The 27,958-nt window shown below is 40.5% G+C and overlaps 2 protein-coding genes across 2 annotated transcripts; one reads left to right on the forward strand and one right to left on the reverse strand.

Annotated features, from left to right (window-relative positions):
* The first annotated feature begins 23 nt into the window (after nt 1–23).
* LOC127361236 (protein quaking-B-like) lies at nt 24–27,958 on the forward strand. The gene is made up of 6 exons (XM_051395728.1): nt 24–411; nt 7,160–7,296; nt 7,395–7,511; nt 20,248–20,391; nt 21,879–21,966; nt 22,055–27,958. Exons 1-6 carry the CDS (start codon nt 270–272, stop codon nt 22,459–22,461), a joined length of 1,035 nt encoding a protein of 344 aa, XP_051251688.1. The 5' UTR covers nt 24–269; the 3' UTR covers nt 22,462–27,958.
* LOC127361224 (uncharacterized) lies at nt 7,518–10,996 on the reverse strand. Its single transcript, XM_051395703.1, has 2 exons — nt 8,093–10,996; nt 7,518–7,753 (listed from the first exon to the last, which is right to left on the reverse strand). The coding sequence occupies exon 1, from the start codon at nt 10,745–10,747 to the stop codon at nt 9,125–9,127; it is 1,623 nt and encodes a 540-aa protein (XP_051251663.1). The 5' UTR covers nt 10,748–10,996; the 3' UTR covers nt 7,518–7,753; nt 8,093–9,124.

Raw genomic sequence — 27,958 nt, forward strand, 5'->3', positions numbered from 1 at the left:
TTGAAATTGACGGTCCTCCGGTCCCTCAGTCAGTGCTGGGCTGTGTGGAGGAGCGGACAGTCGGACGGAGCCGCTGCTGGCCGACAGAGAGCCGCTGAGCCTGGGGAGCTCTGGAGGACAGAGCCGGACTCTGATCCGGATCAGGACAAGACTTCAGACACTTGTGGGATTAAAATCAAAGAGCTCCGGGACCGGGTCCGGATCTGGATTTATCTTCATGCTCTGCACACACACAGGAGGTCCGCTGTGATCCGGATTCTCTGTAGACCATGGTCGGGGAGATGGAGGGCAAGGAGAGGCCGAGACCCGGTCCGGATTATCTGATGCAGCTCATGAACGACAAGAAGCTGATGGGGGGTCTGCCGAACTTCTGCGGGATCTTCCAGCACCTGGAGAGACTGCTGGACGAGGGTGAGAACGGGACCCTAACCCTGACTCTGACCCCTGATCCTAACCCAGACCGGGACCCAGACCCAGAAATATGTATAAATATATATATAATAATATTAATATTAATGTTCTATTGATATTATATTTATATAATAATATTAATATTAATGTTATATAAATATAACATTAATATAATAATATTAATGTTATATTGATATTATATTTACATAATGATATTAATATTAGTGTTATATCGATATTATATTTATATAATGATATTAACATTAATGTTATATCAATATAAATATACCATTAATATAATAATATTAATGGTATATTGATATTATATTTATATAAGTATGAATATTAATATTATATTAATACAGCTGTGAGGTATGTTTACTGTGTATCAGATATTCATCAGCAATAAAAACAATTATTAGTTATTAATTATTTATATGATGTATAATAAATGAAGCAAAGAAAGCAGAAGATCATAAAACAGGAAGTGGAGGAAGCTGATTGATCAGTCGATTAATCAATTAGTAGATTGGCAAAAAGTTGATCAGATAGTAATCGATAATCATTAAAATCAAAATCAGGTTTTTATTTCTGTTCTATTTATTAATAATTATTCCCCAATAAATTATTAAATTATGAATTAATCCTTTAATTATTTGATCGAATAATCCATGATTCATATTCACTTTGATATAAAACAACACACTCTTCTATTGGAGGATATCTGCCACTTCAATGCTGATCAATAATTATAATAATAATAACTTTATTTGTATAGCACTTTTAAAAACATGGTTTACAAAGTGCTTTGACAGAACACAGCAAGAATACAATTTACAATTACAAAGGACGATAAAATAAATTACATGAAATAGTTGAAATAACAGAGGTAATGATACAAATGAATAAAGTAGGTGAAATAATAGAGATGGAATAATATAAAGTAGGCGAAATAAGAGAAATGGAATAAATAAAATAAATAAAATAAGTAGAACAGAACTCAAAGACGGTTGGAGTAAAAATGAACATAAAAGGACCACATCACATAAAGTCTATAAAAATGGGTTTTTTAATTATTATTATTATTATTGATACATTGATGTGTGAGCAGAGCTTTAGCTGATATATTACAAATAATCAATACATTCAAATTTAATCATAATCAATCATCAAAATTATAAAAACATTTCTGTCTTTACAATTTATTTATTTATGGATTTATATGGTTTCTCTTTATTGATTATATTCTACTTCCTTTATTGGTTATATTTTACTTCCTTTATTGATTATATTCTACTTCCTTTATTGATTATATTCTACTTCCTTTATTGGTTATATTTTACTTCCTTTATTGATTATATTCTACTTCCTTTATTGGTTATATTTTACTTTCTTTATTGACTACTTCCTTTATTGGTTATATTTTACTTCCTTTATTGCCTACTTCCTTTATTGGTTATATTCTACTTCCTTTATTGGTTCTACTTCCTTTATTGGTTATATTTTACTTCCTTTATTGATTATATTCTACTTCCTTTATTGGTTATATTTTACTTCCTTTATTGATTCTATTCTACTTCCTTTATTGGTTATATTCTACTTCCTTTTTTGGTTATATTCCTTCTTTATTGGTTATATTCTACTTCCTTTATTGGTTATATTCTACTTCCTTTATTGATTCTATTCTACTTCCTTTATTGATCATATTCTACTTCCTTTATTGGTTATATTCTACTTCCTTTATTGGTTATTTTTTACTTCCTTTATTGATTCTATTCTTCTTCCTTTATTGATTCTATTCTACTTCCTTTATTGGTTCTATTCTACTTCCTTTATTGGTTCTATTCTACTTCCTTTATTGGTTATTTTTTACTTCCTTTATTGGTTATATTCTACTTCCTTTATTGGTTATATTTTACTTCCTTTATTGGTTATATTCTACTTCCTTTATTGGTTATATTTTACTTCCTTTATTGGTTATATTCTTCTTCCTTTATTGGTTATATTCTACTTCCTTTATTGGTTATATTTTACTTCCTTTATTGATTCTATTCTATTTCCTTTATTGATTCTATTCTACTTCCTTTATTGGTTATATTCTACTTCCTTTATTGATTCTATTCTACTTCCTTTATTGATTCTATTCTACTTCCTTTATTGGTTATATTTTACTTCCTTTATTGATTCTATTCTACTTCCTTTATTGATTCTATTCTACTTCCTTTATTGGTTATATTCTACTTCCTTTATTGATTATATTCTACTTCCTTTATTGATTATATTCTACTTCCTTCATTGGTTATATTTTACTTCCTTTATTGGTTATATTTTACTTCCTTTATTGATTCTATTCTACTTCCTTTATTGGTTATATTCTACTTCCTTTATTGGTTATATTCTACTTCCTTTATTGGTTATATTTTACTTCCTTTATTGATTATATTCTACTTCCTTTATTAGTTATATTCTATTTTCTTTATATATAAAGAAAAAAATTAAACCTCAAAAAATAAATTTGTAAATAAAAATACTTCAGAGGAGGAAGTGACATTTTTGATGATTAATCTGATCAATCAGTCTGATCAATCAGTCTGATCAGTTCAATCAACACTTTCTATACATATCCTCCTTAAAATCAAACAGCGGTCAGTCCACCTTAAATCAGCTCTCTGTGTGTTCAGTGTCAGAGCTGAGGAAGAGGAGGAGATAGAGGAGGAGGAGGAGGAAGAGGAGGAGATAAAAGAGAAAGAGGAGGAAGAGGAGGAGATAAAGGAGGAGCAGGAGTAGGGGGGGAGATAAAAGAGGAAGATGAGGAAGAGGAGGAAGTGGAAGGGGAGGAGATAAAGGAGGAGGAGGAGGAGGAGGAGGAAGTGGAGGAGATAAAAGAGGAAGATGAGGAAGAGGAGGAGGAAGAGATTAAGGAGGAGGACGCGGAAGAGGAGGAGGAGATAAAGGAGGAGGAAGAGGAGGAGATAAATGAAGAGGAGGAGGAAGCGGAATAGGAGGAGATAAAGGAGGAGGAGGAAGAGGAGGCCACACACACTAAACACATGTGGATCTGTTTGTTGTTCTGAGTCTTTCAATCTTCTGAAAGCTGAACACAGTTTGGTTGGAGGTTCAGATTCATGAGACCACTGAAGTTTCCCAACAACACCTGAATGCACCACAGTATATTCTTCCTCTCTCTCCCTCTACGTTGACTAGGTCTTTCGCTTTCTCGCTCCATTACAGTGCAGCTATTCGTCACTTAATGGGTCTAATTAATTAATTCAGTGTGTGTGTGTCTGTGTGTCTGTCTGTCCGTCTGTGTGTGTGTCTGTGTGTCTGTGTTTCTGTGTGTCTGTCTGTCTGTCTGTCTGTGTGTGTGTCTGTGTGTCTGTGTGTCTGTGTGTGTCTGTGTGTCTGTGTGTGTCTGTGTCTGTGTGATTGTGCGTGTGTGCGTGCGTGCGTGCGTGCGTGCGTGCAGTCTCTAGTTTCAGTCTTCTTCTTCTAAAACAGATCTTTTTCCAGGGAGAATAAAAGTTCGGACTTCACAACAGGAAACAAGGAGTGAGTTTGGTTCAATGTTTTAGGACTGCTATGGTTGGTGAAACTCATAGGAAACTATAGTGATTGCTTAAATGTTAATAATTGCGATCACAACTTCGTGGAAGGCTGGCTCTGATTCAAGAACCAGAACTAATTTGGTGGAAAAGGGGCCAGAGACATCATAAGGACTCCTTCAGTTCAGTGCCACTGGAGACCACCAGCCGGTTCTTTGGTTGCTGCCAACAGGAAGTGATGACCTTCTGTAGAAGAACCCCCCAGTTCACCTTGTAGTCTTTATTATTCTATTAGGGGGGGCAGCCACGTCTCAGTGTGTAGAGACTTGGCTTGGGAACCGGAGGGTCGTCAGTTCAAATCCCACAGACCACAATATGGAGTGTGGACTGGTAGCTGGAGAGGTGCCAGTTTCACCTCTTGTACACTGCCGAGGTGCCCTTGAGCAAGGCAACCTAAGCCCAAGAAACTGCTCATGGGCGCCACTAACATGGCAAGCCCATCACTCCACCATCTCTCTCCCTGTTGCATGTTCACAAGTGCATGAAGTGTGTATTTCAGCCTGTGTGTGTGTAAGAATTAAAAAAAAAAGAGTGAAAAGAAGAATTTCCCCAATAGGGGATCAATAAAGTATATATCTTCTTCTTCTTCTTCTTCTTCTTCTCTCCTGGCTCTTAAGGTGGCCAGGTTTAGTTTAGTTTTAAGGGTTTAAATCAAACACACCAAGAACCATTTGGGACAGGCGTCTATTAGGGACAGGCCTTTAATTCACAATTGGACAATTAACAGCTTAAATTTCCGTTTGTACCTTGTGAATGTAGTTTTACAGCAGTCGAATGTTTCCGGCTGCCAGCATACAGACAGACATTCATTTTAATGAAAGCCTTTAATTCTTACGTACTAAAGGAATATAAATAATTGAGGGGTGGACACAGACTGTGTGTGAACTGTACTATGGCTTTTTCTATTTTCGCTGCAGGTTACAGGTTACAAGTTAATAAGACTGGACTGTCACTGTTCAGTGGCGATAAAATGAATTAGTGATGAGTCACCCTCATGAACAAATCATACACCAATAGCAGCCAAAGTTTACACATATTCCACAATGATTAAGATGAAAAATGCACATCAAAAGTAGCACACTGACTGTAAATGACAACAATGAACGCAAATTCAACCTGTGAATTCTTGCAATTTTGTCCAGTCACCACATCCTTTCCACAAAGTTTCCTGCACTAACTGTTGAGTCATACATCACTAAACTCACTTTCTGGTTTCTAGTGTTGAAGATGTAGACCCTCCAAACAGTCGATTTGTCAGTTTTTAATGAATTCTTTCACTTTCTGCTTCAATTTTATTGCAAAAAATTGCTTAAAAACATCACAACATGCATCACAATTTTCTAAAAGGTGGCGATGAAATCAGACTTTTTGGGCCAAAAACAAAAAGCCCTTAAAATCCAAGAGGGTTCAAAGGTATGGGGTGCAGGTAAATCTGAATGAATTATACTTTGGTGCTCATAGTTTCTGTAAAATGAACTGAAGGATTGAATTGTGGAGAATCTAGGTGATGTAATGTTGTGTCTGTATTGCATATTATTATATAACATTTATGTTTGTGTAGGTAATTAAAGCAACTTTAAGAGAATTTCTATAAAATCCAGACCTGGACTCTAAAGGAGACCTACAGCCATTTGTGACTGCTTTTATTAGAGGTTTTATGGTTTGTGAACAGCGGCCAGAAACAGCTGTAATGATTGTGAATGTGTCAGAACAACTAGTCATATACACTGGTATCAATAATAATAATATACAAATCAATTTGTATGGCACCAATTCATAACAGAAGTTATCTCAGGAAACTTTTCAAATAGAGCAGGTCTAGACGGAACTACTTACAACAATATTTACAGAGACCCAACAGTTCCCACTGTGAGCAAGCACTTGGAGACAGCAGCAAGGAAAAACTGCCTTTTAAAAGGCAGAAACCTCAGACAGACACTGACTCTAGGTGGGTGGGAGAGAGAGAGAGAGAGAGAGACAGACAGACAGACAGGTGCACAGCAACAACATTAGCAACAACTACACTAATATTAGTGACTGATGATGATGAACATGAAGAAGATGATGATGGCGACAACAACAGCAACGATGGGGGACAATGAGCAGTGACAATAATAATAATAGTAACTGTAGTAATAATAATATTAATAATATTAAAAATAATAATAATAATAATAACAGTAATATCAGTGATAATAGCAATGGTAGTCAAGCAGGACCATGGCAGGAGGCTCCACCAGGATCCATGAGAACCTGCGAGACGAGAAAGCACAAGAACTCCAGGGAAGAAGTGACGTTAGTAACATGCATTAATGGGACATGAATGAGTGCAGAAAGAGAGAGAGAGAGAGTAAGAGAGGAGCTCAGTGCACCATGGGAAATCCCCCGATAGTCTAGGCCTATAGCAGCATAACTAAGGGATGGTTCAGGACTCACCTGATCCAGCCCTAACTATAAGCTTTATCAAAGAGGAATGTCTTAAGCCTACTCTTGAATGTGGTGAGGGTGTCTGCTTCCCGAACCACAAATGGAAGCTGGTTCCACAGGAGAGGAGCTTGGTAACTGAAGGCTCTGGCTCCTGTTCTACTTTTAGAGACTATAGGAACCACAAGTAGCCCAGCATTCAGAGAACGTAGTGTTCTAGTGGGGTAATAGGGTACTATGAGCTCTTTAAGATATGAAGGGGCCTGACCATGAAGAGCTTTACAGGTGAGGAGGAGGATTTTAAATTCTATTCTACATTTTACAGGGAGCCAATGCAGAGAAGCTAGTACAGGAGAGATGTGATCTCTTTTTCTAGTTCCTGTCAGTACTCGTGCTGCAGCGTTCTGAATTAATTGGAGTGTTTTAATGGACTTATTGGGGCAACCTGATAATAAAGAGTTGCAGTAATCCAGCCTAGAAGTAACAAATGCATGGATTAGTTTTTCTGCATCTGTCTGTGATAGTGTCTGTAATAATGATAATAATAATAATAATAATAATAATAATATACACTGTGATCAATAATAATAATAATAATAATAATAATATACACTGTGATCAATTATAATCTAGAAGACGACCCCCCTGTGAAGTTCTGGCGACCTCTGCTGGGGTCCCGACCCTCAGGTTGGACCCTGTCACATGCTGTGTGTGTGTTTCAGAGATCGGCCGTGTGAGGAAGGAAATGTACATCGACACTCTGAACGGATCGGAGAGGATCAGCGAGCTGCCGGACGCCGTCGGTCCAAACGTCCAACTTCAGGAGAAACTGTTTGTCCCCACAAAGGAGCACCCTGAGGTCAGTGTGTGCTGCAGAGCCCCTAATGCCCCCCCCGAGGTCAGTGTGTGCTACAGACCCCCCCCCGCTCTAACAGTGTGATCTCTCTGTGTCGTCAGTTTAACTTCGTCGGGAGGATTCTGGGTCCTCGTGGTCTGACAGCGAAGCAGCTGGAGGCGGAGACAGGATGTAAGATCATGGTGAGAGGGCGAGGCTCCATGAGAGACAGGAAGAAGGTAACACACACACACACAAACACAGACACAGACACACACACACACACACACACACACACACACTCACACACGTTGTGTAGTAATGATGATGATGATGATGATGATGATGATTATTCTGTCCTGGCAGATACGTCACTGTATTGTTATACAGATAGCGAACATCAACAATAAGACTCAGTAGGCTGGACTCCAAGTTCAGTGTTTTCTTTACTGAAATCCTGGTTGTTTTCTTTTTTGTAAAACTGCAATACAGTATAAAATAAACAATATGTTACAGTCAAATATGTGCAACATCAACATAAGTATAATAAACACAGCATATTTACAATATGATTCACTCAAAACCCATAAGCAAATGAGCTTAATAAAACAGGCAAGTAGATCATGAGGCTTAACAGCCTGTGCTAACTCTATATATATATAGGCCAGCTAAACCCATGCTAGCGGTTAGCATCGCGATTAGCGTTAGCCTTAGCCCGATTTTAACTGAAAATAAACATTTATATTTATAAACACAACAACAGTAGTACAATGTCTACACATGTTTCAACTTCTTAAAACAACTGAGCGACCATACTCACTGATGGATCTACTCCAAGGATTGACAAATAACTGGTGGAGCATTCAGTCTGCATGTATGTACTGTTGGCAATCTCCTTAAAACACAATGATTCAAATCACCACCAGATGTCGCTACATAGCATTAACAAGCACTGACACTGATAGGAGTCAGAGCACTCCCCGCTTGGTATAATTATGTTATACCACCATCTATTCTTTTACCTTTGGTATCAGTAACACAACATCACTAATGGGCCTAAGATACTCCTTAATTGTCCCTTGGCTAAAGGTCTTCACCATAACCTTGCGGATCTTGCTGTCAGAGCTGGAAATGGCCTCAACTATCAGTCCGAGAGGCCACTGATTGCGTCTTGCTTGAACATCCTTTATCAGAATAACGTCACCGCCCTGGAGATTAGGCTTCTCCTTGGTCCACTTTCTCCGGGGCTGAAGAGTGGCTAAGTACTCCAGCCTCCACCTTTTCCAGAAGGAGTCCGCCAAGCTCTGGACCTGGCGCTACTGTCCCTTGCATAGGTGGTCCAATTTGAAATCATCTAGGGGTGCGGGAGTTACACTTGCCTTTTGGGTTAGTAACGTGGCAGGCGAGAGCATTTCAGGTATATCTGCATCATACGAGATTGGGACCAGTGGTCTGGAATTCACGATGGCCATAACCTCAGCCATCAAGGTTGTTAGGACTTCATGGGTAAGTCTGGTAGCTCCATCCTTCACCAGCAGCGCATCCAGGATCCGTCTAACCACTCCTATCAATCTCTCCCTAGCTCCTCCCATGTGTGAGGAATGAGGTGCATTAAAGGTCCATGTACAGCCCTGGGCTTGCAAGTAGTTCTTGACCTCAGGGTCGCCAGTGTTAATCTGAAGCTCTCTGCATGCACCAATGAAATTGGTGCCTCTATCTGACCTGAGGTGTTTGACAGGTCCCCGTATTGACAGGAAACACCTCAAGGCGTTGATGAAGCTTGAGGTCGACATAGACTCAATTACTTCCAGGTGGACGGCTCTTGTACTTAGGCAAGTGAAAATGACAGCTCTCAGCAGCTCTCAGCAGCACCACCTTGTGTTCGCCGGGTTTCAACATTCCACGGACCAAAAACATCTAGTCCTACATGGGTGAAAGGTGGGTCCATAGCCAACCTGTCAGTGGGCAGATCAGACATCTTTTGAACTTCAGGCTTGCCCCTCAACTTCTTGCAGATGACACATTTGAATATGATGCTGGAGATGAGCCTCTTCCCTCCTACTATCCAGACTCCAGCGGCGCGTAGTGCACCCTCTGTAAAGTGGCGACCTTGGTGTGCCACTTTATTGTGATAGTGCCGGACTAGGAGAGTGGTCACCTGATGGCCACCCGGAAGGATAAGTGGGTGTTTCTCTTGATCTTTCAGATCTGCTTTGTGTATCCGACCTCCCACTCTAAGCAGTCCATTCTCGTCAAGGAAGGGATCCAACTTCACAAGAGGGCCTTGGTGGTGAACTTTGATGCCTTGGGTTAGACATTTTAGCTCCTCCTGATACACATCCTCCTGCACTGCCTTAGGGATACTTGTCTTGGCTTGACTGCGCTCTGTGGTGTGTGGCTGTCTACACTGATGCCATCCCTTACATTCATTCTTAGTCTCACTGGAGAATGACTTAGCTACATGAATGAGACTTGTCATGCCTCTTACAAGGCTCTTCCAAGTAGAGAAGTGTTTGAATTTTTGTGATCCAAGAGACTGCTCTGTGACTTTGGTTGCAAGAGAGGTGACTACAGGCCGAATGTCTTTGTCTGTATCTGGCTGCACAAGCTTGAATGATTCTGCCTCATCCTCTTGATGTGTGTTTGGCTGGCAGAGAAATTGAGGACCAAGAAACCAACTGGATGAGGCCAGGTTAGCTGCTGGAATCGGCCTGGTTTCATGGTCTGCAGGGTTCTCATCAGTTTGCACATACTGCCACTGTGTTGGTTTGGTGGAGCTCCAAATGTGAGTTACTCGGTTAGCTACATAGGTATAGAACCTTCTTGATCGGTTGTGGATGTCACCCAGCACGACATGACTGTCTGTGTAGAACCTGACTGCTTTCAACTCGACATCTATTTCCGATTGGATCAGTTCTGCCAGCTCGACTGCCAAGACTGCTGCGCACAACTCCAGGCGTGGCACAGTGTGCATGGGGTAAGGAGTCAGCTTTGATTTTCCCATTACAAAACCTACATGCCATTTTCCATCAGAGTCCAAGACACACAGGTAGGCGTCTGAGAAAACGCAAAAGTCTATCGCTTTGCAACATGACATGGAGACTGGAACGTATGTTCGCTGAATGTGAATCTGTTCCAGCTCAGTTAACGAGTCTGTCCATGCTTTCCACAGTGCCTCTTTCTCCTTTGGGAGAGGTGTGTCCCATTCATACCGCTCGGAGGAAAGGTCTCTTACAAGTGCCTTGCCTTGCACTGTAATGGGGGAAGCAAATCCAAGGGGATCATGAAGACTATTTAAAGTGGACAGAATGCCTCTCCGAGTGAATGTTTTCACATCTCTTGACACTCTGAAAGTGAAACTGTCAGTCTGGAGTTTCCAGCTTACACCCAGACTGCGTTGGAGGGGCAAGGGGTCTGCTCCTAAATCTAGATCCTTAAAGTCACTTGCTCGTTCTTCTGGAGAAAAGGCCTCCATGACCTTTGTACTATTTGAGGCTATTTTGTGAAGTCGTAAGTTGGCTAGTAGGGCCCTGGTGCGTTGCAGGAGATCAATAGTGTCAACCTCCTTTGACACTGAGGCGAGACCATCATCGACGTAAAAATTTCTGTAGACAAATCCTTCGCATCCGTGCCGTGTTCAGTTTCTCCTTGTTCTGCAACTTTCCTCAGCCCATATGTTGCTACAGCAGGTGACGGGCTGTTCCCGAACACATGTACAGTCATCCAGTAGTCAATGATCTCCTTATCTGGATCATTATCTCGGTGCCACAGAAATCGCAAGAAATTGCAAGGTCCCCTCTGACCTTGAATCCATAGAACATTTGTTCTACATCTGCTGTAATGGCTGTTTGCTCCCTCCTGATCCTTAGTAATACTCCAACTAGAGTGTTGTTGAGGTTGGGTCCACTGAGGAGCATGTCATTCAATGACGTTCCCTTAAACACTGCGCTGGAATCGAAAACCACCCTGATTTTCCTAGGCTTCTGTGGGTGGTAGACACCAAAGGTAGGTAAATACCAGCATTCTTGCCCTGGCTGCAATTGAGGAGCCGGCTCTGCCTGCTGGTTGTCGATGACTTTCTGCATAAAGTCAAAGAAGTGCTGTTTCATGTCAGGTCTCCTTCTGAATGAGCGCTGGAGAGTGGAGAGTCTCTGGGAGGCCTGTTCTCTGTTATTCAATTCAATTCAATTTTATTTGTATAGCGCCAATTCATAACAGAAGTTATCTCAGGACACTTTTCAAATAAAGCAGGTCTAGACCAAACTCTTTAAAACATTAATTACAGAGACCCAACAGTACCACCATGAGCAAGCACTTGGCGACAAGGGCAAGGAAAAACTGCCTGTTAAAAGGCAGAAACCTAGGACAGATCCTCCGGCTCTAGGTGGGTGGTCGTCTGTCTCGACCAGTTGGGGGTGAGAGAGAGAGAGAGAGAGAGAGAGAGAGAGAGAGAGAGAGAGAGGCAGAGAGAGAGAGAGAGCGAGAGACAGACAGACAGGTGCACAGCAACAACAGTATTGGCCATGGCAATCTAGCAGGACCATGGCAGGAGGCTCCACCAGGATCGACAAGAACCTGCAAGACGAGAAAGCACAAGAACTCCGGGGAAGAAGTAAAGTTAGTAACATGCATTAATGGGACATGAATGAGTGCAGAAAGAGAGAGGAAGGGAGGAGCTCAGTGCACCATGGGAAATCCCCCGATAGTCTAGGCCTATAGCAGCATAACTAAGGGATGGTTCAGGACTCACCTGATCCAGCCCTAACTATAAGCTTTATCAAAGAGGAATGTCTTAAGCCTACTCTTGAATGTGGTGAGGGTGTCTGCCTCCCGAACCACAAATGGAAGCTGGTTCCACAGAAGAGGAGCTTGGTAACTGAAGGCTCTGGCTCCTGTTCTACTTTTAGAGACTATAGGAACCACAAGTAGCCCAGCATTCAGAGAACGTAGTGTTCTAGTGGGGTAATAGGGTACTATGAGCTCTTTAAGATATGAAGGGGCCTGACCATGAAGAGCTTTATAGGTGAGGAGGAGGATTTTAAATTCTATTCTACATTTTACAGGGAGCCAATGCAGAGAAGCTAGTACAGGAGAGATGTGATCTCTTTTTCTAGTTCCTGTCAGTACTCGTGCTGCAGCGTTCTGAATTTATTAGGAAGGGTCTTGTGAGGTAAATGAAAAGGTTGCGGTGCCACCCAGTGATTTTGGTCATCCATGTACACTTCGCTTTCCATTATTCTAAGAAAGTTGTTGTCATCTACTGACATGGCTAGGTTCTCATCTTCAGGTGTTTTTTGAAACACACTTTCCCCCAAACCATCCTGACAAGTCTCTTGAAAGATCTCCTGGCTGTAAGACAATGTTTGAAGACTAGGCTGCACTGGACCCTTTACTCTCTCTGTTATCTGGATCTTGTTGGTACATGGCTTAAGAAAAGAGGAGCGTCCATTTTGAAGGACATGTGTTTTGTAGGCATTAACTTCCTCGTTCTTGTGAGCACCACTTAAGCATAACCAGCCAAGGTCAAGGCGCTGGGCGTACGGTGAGTTGTGAGGCCTGTTACGCTGTTCACGCACCTTATGCAAGCTTAAAATTTCTCTGCCTAGGAGTAGGAGAATAGGAGCACTAGTGTCAAGAGGAGGGATCTTATCGGCCACAGGAGTGAGATGAGGAAAATATTTAGTGCACTCTGATCTGTCGTCAGGTAGGTTGTTACATTCTAGCAGAGTAGGAAGATTCACCTTGGTTTTACCGTTGAGAGACTCCACTATAATGTTACTTGCTTTCCGCCCTGTAGTCTCCACTGAGCTGGAGCATGTTTTAAGAGTATAGGGGGATGCACTGCTGTTAATGTCTAGCAGATCGAAGAATTGTGATTTTACTAACGACCGGTTGCTTTGGTCATCTAGTACTGCATACACCCTGTGAGCCTTGCTTGGATTGTCGGCATGATAAACCTTGACTAAGCAGATTTTTGAGCAGGATCTGGCCTTGGGGGAACCACCACATATTTCTGTACACTTGGACATGACTATAGGGGGTGTTTGCTCTTCACGCTCCCCGCTTTGCTCGTCCTCAGATGCGTGCTGAAGTTGCTCACCAAGCGACCAAGGGGCCGGACCAGGATGCATCGCTGAGATGTGTCTGTTGCTTTCACATTCCTTACATTTGAGTGTTGCCCTGCAATCTTTGGCCATATGCTTGGTGCTGGCACAACATCGAAAGCAGATTGAATTCTCCTTCAAGTATGTTTTCCTCTCATCAAGATGTTTCCCTCGAAACCCACAACATTTTGATAGTTTGATGGTTTATTATGTATAGGACACTGTTTGTCCGGTTCATCTTTGGCAGCTGCATTAGCCTGTGGAGCGGGAGTTGCAGCAGTGACGGCCGTTTTTCTGACTGTCACAGTTGTTCTGGGGAGGTACTTTGGTGACTTCTCGACTTTTGCGTGACTAGGGGTAGAGGAGAGGCTAAATGCAAAACTGGGGTCGTTGCCGGTCTTGGCCTGGGAACATACAAAGTTGACAAAAAAGCTGAATGGTGGGAAAGGGAAATGAAAATCCTCTTTGTATTTGGATCCCTGGCCTATCCAGCGTTCCCAGAGGGAGAAAGGAAGCTTTTCCACTATTTGATTTACACCCCCTGATGTGTCTAGATATGCGAGTCCAGGCAATTATCCCTCCGCTTTAGCAGCTTCTAGCTCTCTTAGCAAGTCACCTAATTCCACGAGCTTGTGTGTGTCTCTGTTAGAGATGACTAGGAAAGTTTCTAGTCTTCTCAGTAGGGCATTTTCAATAACCTCTGGGCTTCCATACATTTCCTCCAAGCGCTGCCATATCATATACACACCTGCTCTAGGATTGTCAACATGCACTGACCTTAACCGCTTGGCTTGTACTGATGACTCTGGCCTAAGCCATTTTACGAGGAAGTTAAGCTCTTCCTGGTCAGATAGATATAGCTCCCTTGTGGCTGCTAGGAAAAACGATTACCATGCCCAATAGTTTTCTGGACGGTCATCAAAGGCAAGGAGCCCAGAGCTAACCATTTCTTTTCTCACCAGATACTGGGCTAGGTCAGTCTGAGGAGTTGAAGGTGAGTATGTCTTGTACTGGACCTGATCAGGTCCTTGAAAGGTAGCAGCTGGGTATTTGTTTGGGATATAGGGAGCCTTTTTAGTAGGTGGAGGTGCATAGCCCTCATCTGCACTGGGTTTGCAGTTATCTTCCTCCTTAAGTGATCTGTAAACTGTATTCTGTGCACCGTTGATAGGGCATGGGAGTCTTAAGGTTTTGTCCTGTTGGACTGGCTGCTGTGGCATATCATCATGAAGCTCCTGGTGAGCATGTTGTTCAAATGGTTGAGTTTCTATATAGTCTCTGGTGCGTTTTGTTGGATCTTCAAAAGTCAAATCCTGAAGCTCACCAAGAGGGTCTCTTTCCATCTGTTCAGCTGCTGCTGCCTCTTCATATATTGCTGCCTCTTTTACTGCTGCTGCAGCTTCCTTCTCTTGCTGCAACACATGAAGATTTGCCTCAATCAAAACCCTTTCTTTCATAATGGCTGCCTCCTTCTCTGCGTAAGACACCTTTATTTTTGCTGCTTCGGCCTTGGCTCTAGCCCTCGTCGCAGTGGCGCTGACAGATGTCCGATTAGAGTTTCTGGAGGACTTCATCAACAACATCAACATAAGTATAATAAACACAGCATATACACAATATGATTCACTCAAAACCCATAAGCAAATGAGCTTAATAAAACAGGCAAGTAGATCATGAGGCTTAACAGCCTGTGCTAACTCTATAACTTATATATATAGGCCAGCTAAACCCATGCTAGCGGTTAGCATCGCGATTAGCGTTAGCCTTAGCCCGATTTTAACTGAAAATAAACATTTATATTTATAAACACAACAACAGTAGTACAATGTCTACACGTTTCAACTTCTTAAAACAACTGAGCGACCATACTCACTGATGGATCTACTCCAAGGATTGACAAATAACTGGTGGAGCATTCAGTCTGCATGTATGTACTGTTGGCAATCTCCTTAAAACACAATGATTCAAATCACCACCAGATGTCGCTACATAGCATTAACAAGCACTGATACTGACAGGAGTCAGAACAATGATGATGATGAAGATGATGATGATGATGATGAAGATGATGATGATGAAGACTCACAGATGAAGATAGGAAAGAGGAGAAAGTGTGAGAGAGAATGAAACCTTTGATTGGAAGATCCTAAAGTTCACAACTCTGCAAACACACCAATCACCACCAATCACCAATCAATCAATATCTATATCTGAACACACACCAGTTCACATATTGATATTGATTATAATAAGATATTGATATTGTTTATAATAAGATATTGATATTGATTATAATCAGATATCGATATAGATTATAATAAGATATTGATTATAATAAGATACTGATATTGATTATAATAAGATACTGATATTGATTATAATAAGATATTGATATTGATTATAATTAGATATTGATATTGATTATAATAAGATATTGATATTGATTATAATAAGATATTGATTATAATAAGATACTGATATTGATTATAATAAGATATTGATATTGATTATAATTAGATATTGATATTGATTATAATAAGATATTGATATTGATTATAATAAGATATTGATTATAATAAGATACTGATATTGATTATAATAAGATATTGATATTGATTATAATTAGATATTGATATTGTTTAATAAGATATTGATATTGATTATAATAAGATTTGATTATAATAAGATACTGATATTGATTATAATAAGATATTTATATAGTTTATAATAAGATATTGATATTGATTATAAGTACTGATATTGTTTATAATAAGATATTGATATTGTTTATAATAAGTTTGTGTTGATTATAATAAGATATTGATTATAATAAGATACTGATATTGATTATAATAAGATACTGATATTGATTATAATAAGATATTGATATTGATTATAATTAGATATTGATATTGATTATAATAAGATATTGATATTGATTATAATAAGATATTGATTATAATAAGATACTGATATTGATTATAATAAGATATTGATATTGATTATAATTAGATATTGATATTGATTATAATAAGATATTGATATTGATTATAATAAGATATTGATTATAATAAGATACTGATATTGATTATAATAAGATATTGATATTGATTATAATTAGATATTGATATTGATTATAATAAGATATTGATATTGATTATAATAAGATATTGATTATAATAAGATACTGATATTGATTATAATAAGATATTTATATAGTTTATAATAAGATATTGATATTGATTATAAGATACTGATATTGTTTATAATAAGATATTGATATTGTTTATAATAAGATATTGATGTTGATTATAATAAGATATTGATTATAATAAGATACTGATATTGATTATAATAAGATATTGATATTGATTATAATTAGATATTGATATTGATTATAATAAGATATTGATATTGATTATAATAAGATATTGATTATAATAAGATACTGATATTGATTATAATAAGATATTTATATAGTTTATAATAAGATATTGATATTGATTATAAGATACTGATATTGTTTATAATAAGATATTGATATTGTTTATAATAAGATATTGATGTTGATTATAATAAGATACTGATATTGATTATAATAAGATATTTATATTGTTTATAATAAGATATTGATATTGATTATAAGATACTGATATTGTTTATAATAAGATATTGATATTGTTTATAATAAGATATTGATGTTGATTATAATAAGATATTGATATTGTTTATAATACAGCTGAACGCAGTCTTTAATAGAGATCAGTGAAGCAATAAGTAATAATCAATCACTATAATTTCTCTAAATCTAGAATAAATCATGGATACGAACAAAAATAAGAGAACATTTGTCTGTTTGTCGCTTCTTGCACGAGGCCCAATGTATTGTCTCCATAGCAACGACACTGATGTCACAGGTAAAGTAGGAAGTGGTGACAGTGAGCGAGTTACTGTCTGCAGCTGCATTTTATTGATGGAACGATGAAATTTGTTGTTTGTGATTGTCTTTGGTCCGTCCAGAGTTTGTAATAGATTGAGCAGCTGACTTTGCAACAAGCTGATTGGCCGTTGAAACAGGTGACATGTTTACTGGAGGCTGGACACATAAGTGTGAGTCGGTTCACTCCACTGCAGCTGTTGGACACCGAGACGGTTGACTTACTGATACCTACCTGATCAGTGTGATACTCCATGGACTTTGCGTCGCTGATAGATCGCCTTTAAGCATCGAAATTGATTGATTAATTGATTGTCTGTAAGTTAGATAGTGGGGAGCATTTAATCTAACTCCAAATCTTCTATGAAGACAAGTGAAGAAAGATGGGTAGTTTTCAGATAGGGAATTTAAATCGTGTTTGTTTATTGTTTATTTTGGCCAAAGTGAATGGATCAATAAATTATATTTGAGTTTCTTTGATCAGACTATATCTCAAGCATGTGTCGGCAGCTCCCGTTTATCCACCGCAGTGTGTCTCTATGTCTCTGTGTCCACCAGCTGCTCTCTGGCTGAAGGTTCTGCTGGTGGAAAATGTGTTTAAAGCGGATTGTCACTGAAGTCCTGAAGAGAAAATAAAGTGAAGAGTAAGAAGAAAGAAAAGATGGAAACAATTTCAAACATTTCAGCTCAAACTGCTGACAAAACACACAGTGTTTGTCTTTCTGTGTGTCTGATGCTAACGAGGTTAGCCACCTGCTACGCTAACAGAGATACATGAGACAGAAAGAACAACAGGAGGTCAACAGAAACCAGATGGAGGACAGGAGGAAGAGGAGCAGGAGGAAGAGGAGAAGGAGTAGGGGCAGGAGGAGCAGGAGGAGGAAGAGGAGGAGGAGGAGAAGCAGGAGGAGGGTGAAAAAAGGAGGGTGCTGGGTTTAACTCCTGCTGAAACACACTGATCAGTTATTTATTATCATATCAGTATGTGTGTGTGAATGAGAAATCCATATCTGATCAGCACTGTTTGACAGTTTGATCTGAGTTTGGTGCGTTGAGCTGGACACACTCGCTGAGAATGAGCTGTCAATCACAAAGTAGCCCCGCCCTAAAGCATACCCTGCTTTATGGTCTGTTTTACTCTAAATGGGATCAGTTACTAAATGAACATCATGCTGTATGGAAGAAGACTCAAGATTGCAGTCAGTTGGTCGGACTTGATGGGCTTTCCAGACCTGAATTTGGGAATTTTCTGCAGCTCCTCTGAGGCTGTGTCAGGTTGGATCATTTTCAGTCCCAGTCTGAGGTCCTGAACATTCTGGACCAGGTTTTCATGAAGGATATCTCAACACTGCCCAGCCCCCCAGTCCATGCTGCTGCGGATCACGTCCACAGCAGTGGGATGAAGAGCGGTTTGGTTTCTGGTTCTTGGTTTCATCAGAGCAGAGGATCTGGTTTCACAGTCTGATGAGTTTTCACACCAAACAGGAAGTGAATATAATCCTCCCAAAACCAATCACAGTTGTTTTCTTCCGCAAATTCATCGTAAAAAATGCATAAAAACATCACAACATGCATCAAAGGTTCCTAGAAAAGCTGTCGTGAAATCAGGAATCCCAAAGGAATCCTGGAGGGACCTTCAACCAATTGGAGGATCACGGTTGTGATTGACCACACCAGGTCCTGGACTGCAGGAAATCTGATCGGATGTATCTGCTCTAAAAAAGAGCCTTAAAAGAACAGGTTATTCATTTATTTTATTAAGTTAAGCCTTGGTTAATTTCTCCATATCAATAGCAGAAGGATGAAATGTCACAGGAGAGGGCGGTCCTGAGCTGAGGAATTAACGTGAGGTGAGTTCAGTGAATTGCTGCACCCAGGTGGGAAAAGACGCCAACTGAAGGTGAATTAGTTTTAGTTCAATTCAATTCAATTCAATTTTATTTGTATAGCGCCAATTCATAACAGAAGTTATCTCAGGACACTTTTCAAATGGAGCAGGTCTAGACCGAACTCCTTATAACAAGTTCTGGCAAACATGCTCAAGTGTGAAACAAAAGAGGCGGAAAACTACAAAGGCAGGGTGGGCATCAGTGTACAGACTCAGACGCTGTTGGTATGCGAGTGGTTTTCCTTTAAGTGTATTAGTCTCTGGTCATTTCAGTTGATTGGCAAGGCTAATTATGAAATGTTTAGAAATAGCAGTGTGCAGTTTACACCTGTTTGCTAGTTTATTATATCAAAATCTTTATTTATGACAACATGGGTTTTCAGTAGCAATGATTCATATTGTTTTTATTTACATTATTATAGGATTTAATGGATCATATTTAAAGTAAGTGTTTGTAATGCTTATAGAGACCTATAATGAGCAGTTATTAATTTAAGTGTTTTAAAATTAAAAAAATGTAATTATATTAACATACATTTTTAGATGCTTTTTTAGGAGCGGCTGTGGCTCAGAGGCAGAGCGGGTCGTCCACTAATAATTGGAAGGTTGTTGGTTTAGCTCCTCTGCGATTAATAATAATCTCTGATTATTTATCTAATTTGTCGGAGTAATTCATGCTGGTGGAGTATAATATAGAAATATCAACCTCTTAAACCTGGCTATGAACATTTAAATAAATACAAAGAAAGAAGATCTAAAAAGAGTTGAGTGTTCCAGTGTCCTCTGTGACCTCCTCAGCCTTTTTCCAGTTGAAGGCAGAAAGAAAAACCCAAATAACTCGAGACTGGTCTGGTTCCAGACTACAGACCTGTAGTTCTGTTGGCTTTATGCTTGGTCCTCTTCCTGCTGAATGTGCTGTGTCATCTCTGATCTTTGACCAATGTCGGTACTGTTCATATGACCTCTGTTATCATCCTGCTGTAGAAGGTTTTAATTAGTGATAGTGATCTTTGAATTAATGTCACATTATTAATGATTCTGTGCAGGAGGAGCAGAATCGAGGGAAGCCGAACTGGGAGCACCTGAACGAAGATCTTCACGTCCTCATTACGGTGGAAGACGCTCAGAATCGAGCCGAGATCAAACTCAAACGAGCAGTAGAGGAAGTCAACAAGCTGCTGGTGCCCGCTGTGAGTCACCTGACCTCTTACCTCTGACCTCTACCTGACCACGCACCTCATATGTACTGCACCATGTATTATGTACTATAGGTGCATTATCATTATGAAGCTTCAGACTGCAAGTGTGTGCGTGTGAGTGTGTGTGTGTGTGTGTGTGTGTGTGTGTGTGTGTGAGTGTGTGTGTGAGTCAGACAGGAAGTCCATTGATTCTGCTGACCCACACTTCCTCCACTTTCACTTCCTTGATTTCATCTGACCAATGAGGAGCCATGACAACTGTTGCCCGGCGAAAAAAGAGGAAGTGTCAGGTTCAAATGTTGGGAGTTATTCAGAAGTTAGTTTACAATTTGATATATTAACTTTAATGAGTTAATGAGCTCGTTAGAACAGGTGTAGTACAGGTAACAGTGTAGAAATCATTTGGGTATTAGTGATTGGCCGATTTTAAAAGTTATCACTGCCTGTTGGAAGCCACACCCGTTCCTGGAGCTCAGGTGAGCTATTTCAGGGAATACTTGATCATTGTGTACACACACAATGATCAGCAGTATAACACTGTGAGCACTGGACTCCCTGACTGGTCCCAGACCAACAGACTGCTCTGCACTGTGTGTTCTGACCCCTTTCTATCAGAACCAGCATGAACTGTTTCAGCAGTTTGAGCTACAGTAGCTCGTCTGTTGGATCAACAGACATCAGGCCAGCCTTCACTCCCCACCTACATCAATAAGCCTCAACCCCCCATGACCCTGTCTCTGGTTCTGTTCCTTCCTTGGACCACTTTTGATAGGTACTGACCTCTGCAGACCGGGAACCCCCACAAGAGCTGCAGGTTTGGATATGTTCTGACCCAGTCGTCCATCACAATGTGGTTCTTGTCAAAGTGGATCAGATCCTCACGCTGCCCATTTTTCCTGCTTCTAACACATCAACTCTGTTCACTGTCTGCCTGATATACCCCCCCCACTGACAGGAGCCATGATAGAGGGGCTGCTCAAAAGCAGAGTGGGTCGTCCACTAATCGGAAGGTTGTTGGTTCGATCGCCTGCTCCTGCCGCACGTCAAAGTATCCTTAAGCAAGATACTGAACCCTAAATTGCTCCCGTTGCTGTGTTATGCTGTGTGAATGTGGCTGTAGAGTAAAAAGCGCTTTGAGTGGTCTGAAGACTAGAAAGACCCAACAGTTCCCACCATGAGCAAGACCTTGGCGACAGCGGCAAGGAAAAACTTCCTTTTAAGAGGCAGAAACCTAGGACGGACCCCGACTCTATGTGGGAGAAAGAAAGAGAGAGAGACTGAGAGAGAGACAGAGGTAACGACAGAAGGACAGAGACAGAGGTAAAGGTGCACAGCAACAACAAACGTGTTATTCACAATGTTATGGCTGATCGGTGTACATACGTATTACACTCACTACTACGTACAATAATAGTAATAATTTATATTTGTATGTTTTGTGTCAGAGTACATATTGGTTGTCTCTGTGTGTGTTTCAGGCGGAGGGGGAGGACAGTCTGAAGAAGATGCAGCTAATGGAGTTAGCCATCCTGAACGGGACGTACAGAGACGCTAACATCAAACCCTGTAAGAAACCGACTAATCAGAGATCAATCAGAGATCTGACCAACCAGACCTTATTCTGCACTAACTACTTTCCTCCTCTCCTCTTCAGCCTCCCTCGCTTTCTCTCTCGCAGCCTCCTCTCAGACATCTCGTTTCCTCTCAGGCCCGGCCCCTGTTGTTCCCCCGCCCACAGCTCTGCGTACACCTGCCCCCACAGGCCCCACCCTCATGCCCCTGATTCGTCAGATCCAGACGGTGCTGCCCAATGGGACGCCTCACCCAGCGGCTCTGATGCAGGGGACGGGGCCGGAGTCTGGTCTGATCTATGCTGCACCGTACGACTACCCGTACGCTCTGGCGGCGCCGGCCTCCATCTTGGAGTACCCTTTGGACTCTGGTGGGGTGTTAGGTAAGCCTGCCCCCCCCTGCTCCTGCGATTGCTCCCCGACACCTCATCACCACCCCCATGGCCAGTGGAGCCCTGCCCCCACACTGCTCTTAAGACACACCTCCTAAAAGATGCAGCGCTGCCCCCTGCTGGACAGAGTCAGAAACACTAAAGGTGGAAAGTGATGATTTCATTCAAATTCACTTTAACCAACAAAAATAGTTTATTGTTGACCCGCTCTCAAGTGTTCCTCAGTCTGTCCACAGTAGGATGTCTTTAATACAACCTCAGCTGTCAGGTGATGTGTTGGCTGTGAGCGAGGCATTCAGGTACAACTGTTCACTTTAACTTTGATTCGCTGAAGATGTTTATACTACTGTACTACTGTACTGCCATCCCTCACAAAGAGAAGCTCACAGACTTTAACAAAAACTGATCTTCATCACAGTCGCCGTGGCGACACATGACCGCAGCTTTTTGCCATGATGTCATGTAACTGCAGCTTCCTTTACTGAAACATGTGACGTCTATTAATCTTAGTTACTAAGAACTGAACTGCAGCCAACATGCCTCCAATATGCCACCAACACGCCTCCAACATGCCTCCAACATACCACCAACATGCTTCCAATACGCCTCCAACTGGCCTTTAATATACCTCCAATACGCCTCCAACACGCCTCCAACACGCCACAAACTGGCCTCTAATGTGCCTCTAATACGCCTCCAACATGCACCAATACGCCCCCAACACGCCTCCAACTGGCCTCTAATATGTCTCCAACTGGCCTCCAATACGCCACCAACACACCTCCAACACACCTCCAACACGCCACCAACACACCTCCAACACACCTCCAACACGCCACCAACACAACTCCAACACGCCTCCAACACGCCTCCAACTAGAGTTGTTCCGATTCCAATACCAGTATCAGGAATGCCTCCGATACTGCCGAAAATTCTGGCATCGGTATCGTCGAGTACCGGAGTCCAGGCACCGATCCAATACCACGTAATTTATTAGAAATAGGAATCTATTTACTGGTTAGCTCAGTTAGCTCTGACACAGTTCTTCTTCGCCGCTCTTAAAACAGTTGCACTGTGCTGCCATCGGCAGCTGCTGTTTTAGAGGGGCAAAGAAGAATTGATCACCTGACACCTGTTAAAAGGAGCTAACGTTAGCGCATCATCGGTCGGCAGTTTGGCAGTAGTTTACAGTGGATGTTCCCACCAGTAAGACGGCGACATGCAACATATGCAAAAAAGCAATTTCGAGGGGTGGCACGAGTGTTGCAAATTTGAACACCAGCAACTTAATCAAACATTTGAAGACGTGATAATCATATCACAGCAGTCGCGGACTGGCCATCAGGAGCACCGGGACATTTCCCGGTGGCCAGTCCACTGAACTGGCCCGCTCGATGATTGCCGATGGTCGGGACCAACCACCATTAGGGTATCTGCCTTGCTGAAGCTCACACAGACTGAGCAGCAACGTTGGGCACAAACACACCCCCTCCTCTCTTTTTCTGAGGCTCTCTGTCACAGCACTGCAGGCAGACACACACACACACCAAGTTACGCCCCCGTCCCCCTCCTCTCTCCCTCCTCCCTCACCTGTAGTTCTACATGCTTGGAAAATAGAGCGAGATCGACAGCCCAAGAGGAAAGGTGGAGCAGAGAGGGAGAGGCTTAAAAAGCTAAAAAGCACTGGCCTCAGATGCAGCGAAGTGCTGTAAAATAACTGACATGTTTGTCAGTAAGGGAGCAGGTAAGACATTAAACACTAGTGGTGACAACTAGGGCTAAAACGGATTTAATAAAACAAATGTTTTAAGTTGTAACAAAGGATATTGCAAATTTCTTTCTGTGTGTGTTTGAAGTTTCCTTGTTTAATGTAACAGTAATTTAATTTTAATTATACACTATATAATGTGCAGCCTGCACATTAAAAGTGTAGTAGTAAATGAAATAGAATAGAAATTATGTGATTTGAGTACAGGTTATTGCAGCACAACAGAAACATTTATTTTGTAGGGGAAAGAAAAAGCTGTGTGTGAGCGCATGTGGAGCCTTTGCTTTATTATTTTACACTCTTACATAAGTAGGCGCCCAACCTAACTCACTCTTGGTGTTTTGTGTTAATCGGGTGGTGGTGGCCTGGGATGGTATCAAATTCCCGGCCTGAATTATTGTCCCAGTCCGCCCCTGTATCACAGTCATGCAGACGTAGTATGATTTTTTCTTTTTTTTTAACACACTGGTATCGATATCGGTACTCGGTATCGGCATCGGGAGGGAAAAAATGGTATCGGAACATCTCTACCTCCAACACACCTCCAACATGCCACCAACACGCCTCTAACACGCCTCCAACACGCCTCCAACACGCCTCCAACTGGCCTCCAATACACCACCAACACGCCTCCAATTGGCCTCCAATATGCCACCAACACACCTCCAACATGCCACCAACACGCCTCCAACACGCCTCCAACATGCCTCCAATACGCCACCAACACACCTCCAACACACCTCCAATACACCTCCAACACGCCACCAACACGCCTCCAACACGCACCAACACACCTCCAACACGCCTCCAATACAGTGTGATGCTAATGGAGTGCTAATGGTAATGCTAACTGTGCTAAACAACAGACGATCTGTTTAAAGATGTTTTTAGAACTGGATGAATTATAATGAAAAATAAAACAATAACAATAAATTAGAAACTAGTTAACAGAAAGTAAAGAAACTCTTCTAACCAGAAGACCAAGAGGTGTAAAGCTGAATTGAGGACCATTTTTAAGTCTATTCAAAATCACTGAGGTCCTTGATTTCAACCACTGGACTAACAGACGTCTGTTCGGTTGCTACCGTGATCTGTAAAAAATACTTGGGCCAAAGTCTGAACATTTCAGTTCGAAAATACCTGGAATAAAATCATTGTATTACAAGAAAAAGTTACTTTGGAAAAAAAAAAAACTTTTTTTATATTTTGATAAAAAATAATTAATATTACAAGACAAAGTTGAAATATTTTTATAAAAAAGTAAATATTTTGAACTGTAACACTGCAAGAAAAAAGAGATGAAATATTTTTAGTTTTAAAATATCATAAGATTTTGACTTTTGGCTTGAACTTTTTTATTAAAATTATTTGGACTTTTTTCTTTTTTCTTGAAATATTACTTTTTGTTCATTATGTTTTACTACCATTTTTTCCTGAAATATTTGGACTTTTTTCTTGTAATATTATGATTTTGTTTTGTGTGTTTTTTCCTAGCTGTGGTCCTTAAACTCCTGATACTCTGTTTGCCTCTCAGGTCTCACCTGTAACCACAATTTCTACTTTTGTGCCTTAACTTGTTTATAACTTATATGTAACGATTTTCTGTGATAATGTGTTGACGTACCTGTCCATGTGCATACCAGTCGGGAATCTACAGAGTTTTATGCATCTGGCCCCTGGTGTAAAATCGCCCCACAGGTAACAGAGCAGGTGGTTTCTGGGAAATGCAGTCCCGATGTGTGACGGTGAAGCTACCCGTCAGGACGTGAGAGTCACCACAGTGATGATGTTTGTTTTGAAATTACTTCCTGCTCCGTTATTTTGAGGACTTCATGGCTCCTCCATGTTGCTGATGAGAAATAATGGATCACATACTTCAAATGATTTGCTCTTTTAAATGTTAAACTCATTTGAAAGAATCCATGTTGTTCTCTGTGTCCTCTGGTGTCTGATGGTTCATCTCAGTGAGTCCAGGAGGCTACAGAGAGAGATATGGTCAGTCTAGCCTAGCTTAGCGTAAAACTGCAAGCAGAGGGAAACTGCTAGCCTCCAATCACAAACTAGCTTCAGTGCTAACTGCAAATAAAACCATGTTTCTCCACCTGTTCAGTAAACAAACGAATAACACGCCAAATGTGGATTTTCCTCTCTTGATGGAGCTAGGCTAACAGTTTCCACCTGCTTCCAAGCTAAACCCATCTCCTCTATACAGGACAGACACAGAAGAATCTGACTGTGAAGGAGACAGAAAACAAGTGGATTTACTAAACAGTTAAATAAAAGTTCTCAGATGTTAATGTGACGTTAGCTAATTCAGAAAAATCAGTTTGACTTTTCCTGTGAAGGAATTTGTTTTTTTCCACATTGAATTCCAACCGATCAAACTGTAATTTCTATTGATCACAAAACAAAGTAACAAATAGGTAACACTGACAAAATTAATTAAATAAATCTGATGAAATTGTTCAGAGTCCTGGTCTAAACCCGCCGTGGAGACGACCGATTCCTCCGTCACATTAACATATTTCACTTGTCTGAACTCAACAAACTCAAACTCGGCTGCTGGTAAAAACTTGTATAACAGTGCCGAGTGGAACAGTCTTATGACGGTGGTGGGTCATCTGTCTGCGGCGGGTTGTGTTCAGGTGCGAATGGTAAACCTGTGTGTTTGCTGTGGTCTGGTTGTGATGGTGGCGGACAGGTGGACAACCCCATCAGCTCGGGGTGGCGTTCAGGGACACAGAATGTGATGTCACTGCTAAACAAGATGCGAGGGAGTTTTGAATGTGTTCATAAGCATAACATGGTCAAACCTTATTTAACCAAAGGAGAATCACTTTAGTTAGGTGGTTTTGATCCATAAAAATAGGTTTTTACCTGATGATACTTTTCTTTTAGGAGAATATGACTTGAAACCTTTTATCTCCAAAGTGTCATACTATAATTTGTTATATTTCTGTTAAGTGTATTTATAATGAAGTGTGGGATTTGTCATTCATATTTTTTCCTTTTGGCTCTGAAAATAATCAAAATATTCTCCTATACTTTAAAATATTAAATGTAAAAACCTGTGAATCAGTAACTGATACTTTGGAGATACAGGGTTTTCATACTGCTCCTGGTTCTTACATTTACTGTTAGTGTACAAGCTACCAGTACAACAACATGCAGTTTTAAAACAGCATGACATTAAAAAGATAAATATACTGAATGCAGCTATGACAATAATTAATATAGTAAGTATTTATGGACAGAAAAGAGGAGCTTCAGTTTTCTGGTTCCTCCATTTCAGGTCAGTTTTATTTAAATAGCTCCTCCTTGTCCGCTGCCACCACACCAGACATTTTAAAACCTCCGACAAACCTCAAAGACGATGATTTAAAACATAAATGTTTTGACTTCATGGACAAGAAGATAAAGAGTATGAATGCATTTTACAAAAAAGTATTCCACTTTTATATGTTTTATTTTTTTGTCCATTTTCTGTATTTTTATTTCCATTATTTTTTGTTGTTGTGAAGAAAGTAGTATGTTCTTGTTGAAATACATATAAATGTATATGAAAAGTATAAAGCAGGAATGTATATGAAAGGTCACAGTTTTGTACTTTACTCTTTGTAGGAAGGTAGCAGCTTTAGTGTAGAAATGGATCGATTTTAGGGTTTTATACAAACGACAGGAGCTTCCTGTTTATATGCAACTTTCTATGAATGATAGTGTTTAAGCTGACAGCTGTTAATGCTGCTTTGTGTCATCACAGCAAAGATTTCCATGTAAAGAGAAAATTTCTTTTTAAAATGCAATAAAAGTTATTGAGTAAAAAGTTA

The sequence above is a fragment of the Dicentrarchus labrax genome, unplaced genomic scaffold (assembly GCF_905237075.1).
Source record: "Dicentrarchus labrax unplaced genomic scaffold, dlabrax2021, whole genome shotgun sequence".
NCBI classification, from domain to species: domain Eukaryota; kingdom Metazoa; phylum Chordata; class Actinopteri; family Moronidae; genus Dicentrarchus; species Dicentrarchus labrax.

Coding starts and splice junctions, on each gene's coding strand:
- LOC127361224 (XM_051395703.1), bottom strand. CDS start 10,747: ATGGAGGCCTTTTCTCCAGAAGAACGAGCAAGTGACTTTAAGGATCTA.
- LOC127361236 (XM_051395728.1), top strand. CDS start 270: ATGGTCGGGGAGATGGAGGGCAAGGAGAGGCCGAGACCCGGTCCGGAT. Junction 20,392..21,878: donor ACAAGCTGCTGGTGCCCGCT/GTGAGTCACCTG, acceptor TGTGTGTTTCAG/GCGGAGGGGGAGGACAGTCT. Junction 21,967..22,054: donor AGACGCTAACATCAAACCCT/GTAAGAAACCGA, acceptor TCTCCTCTTCAG/CCTCCCTCGCTTTCTCTCTC.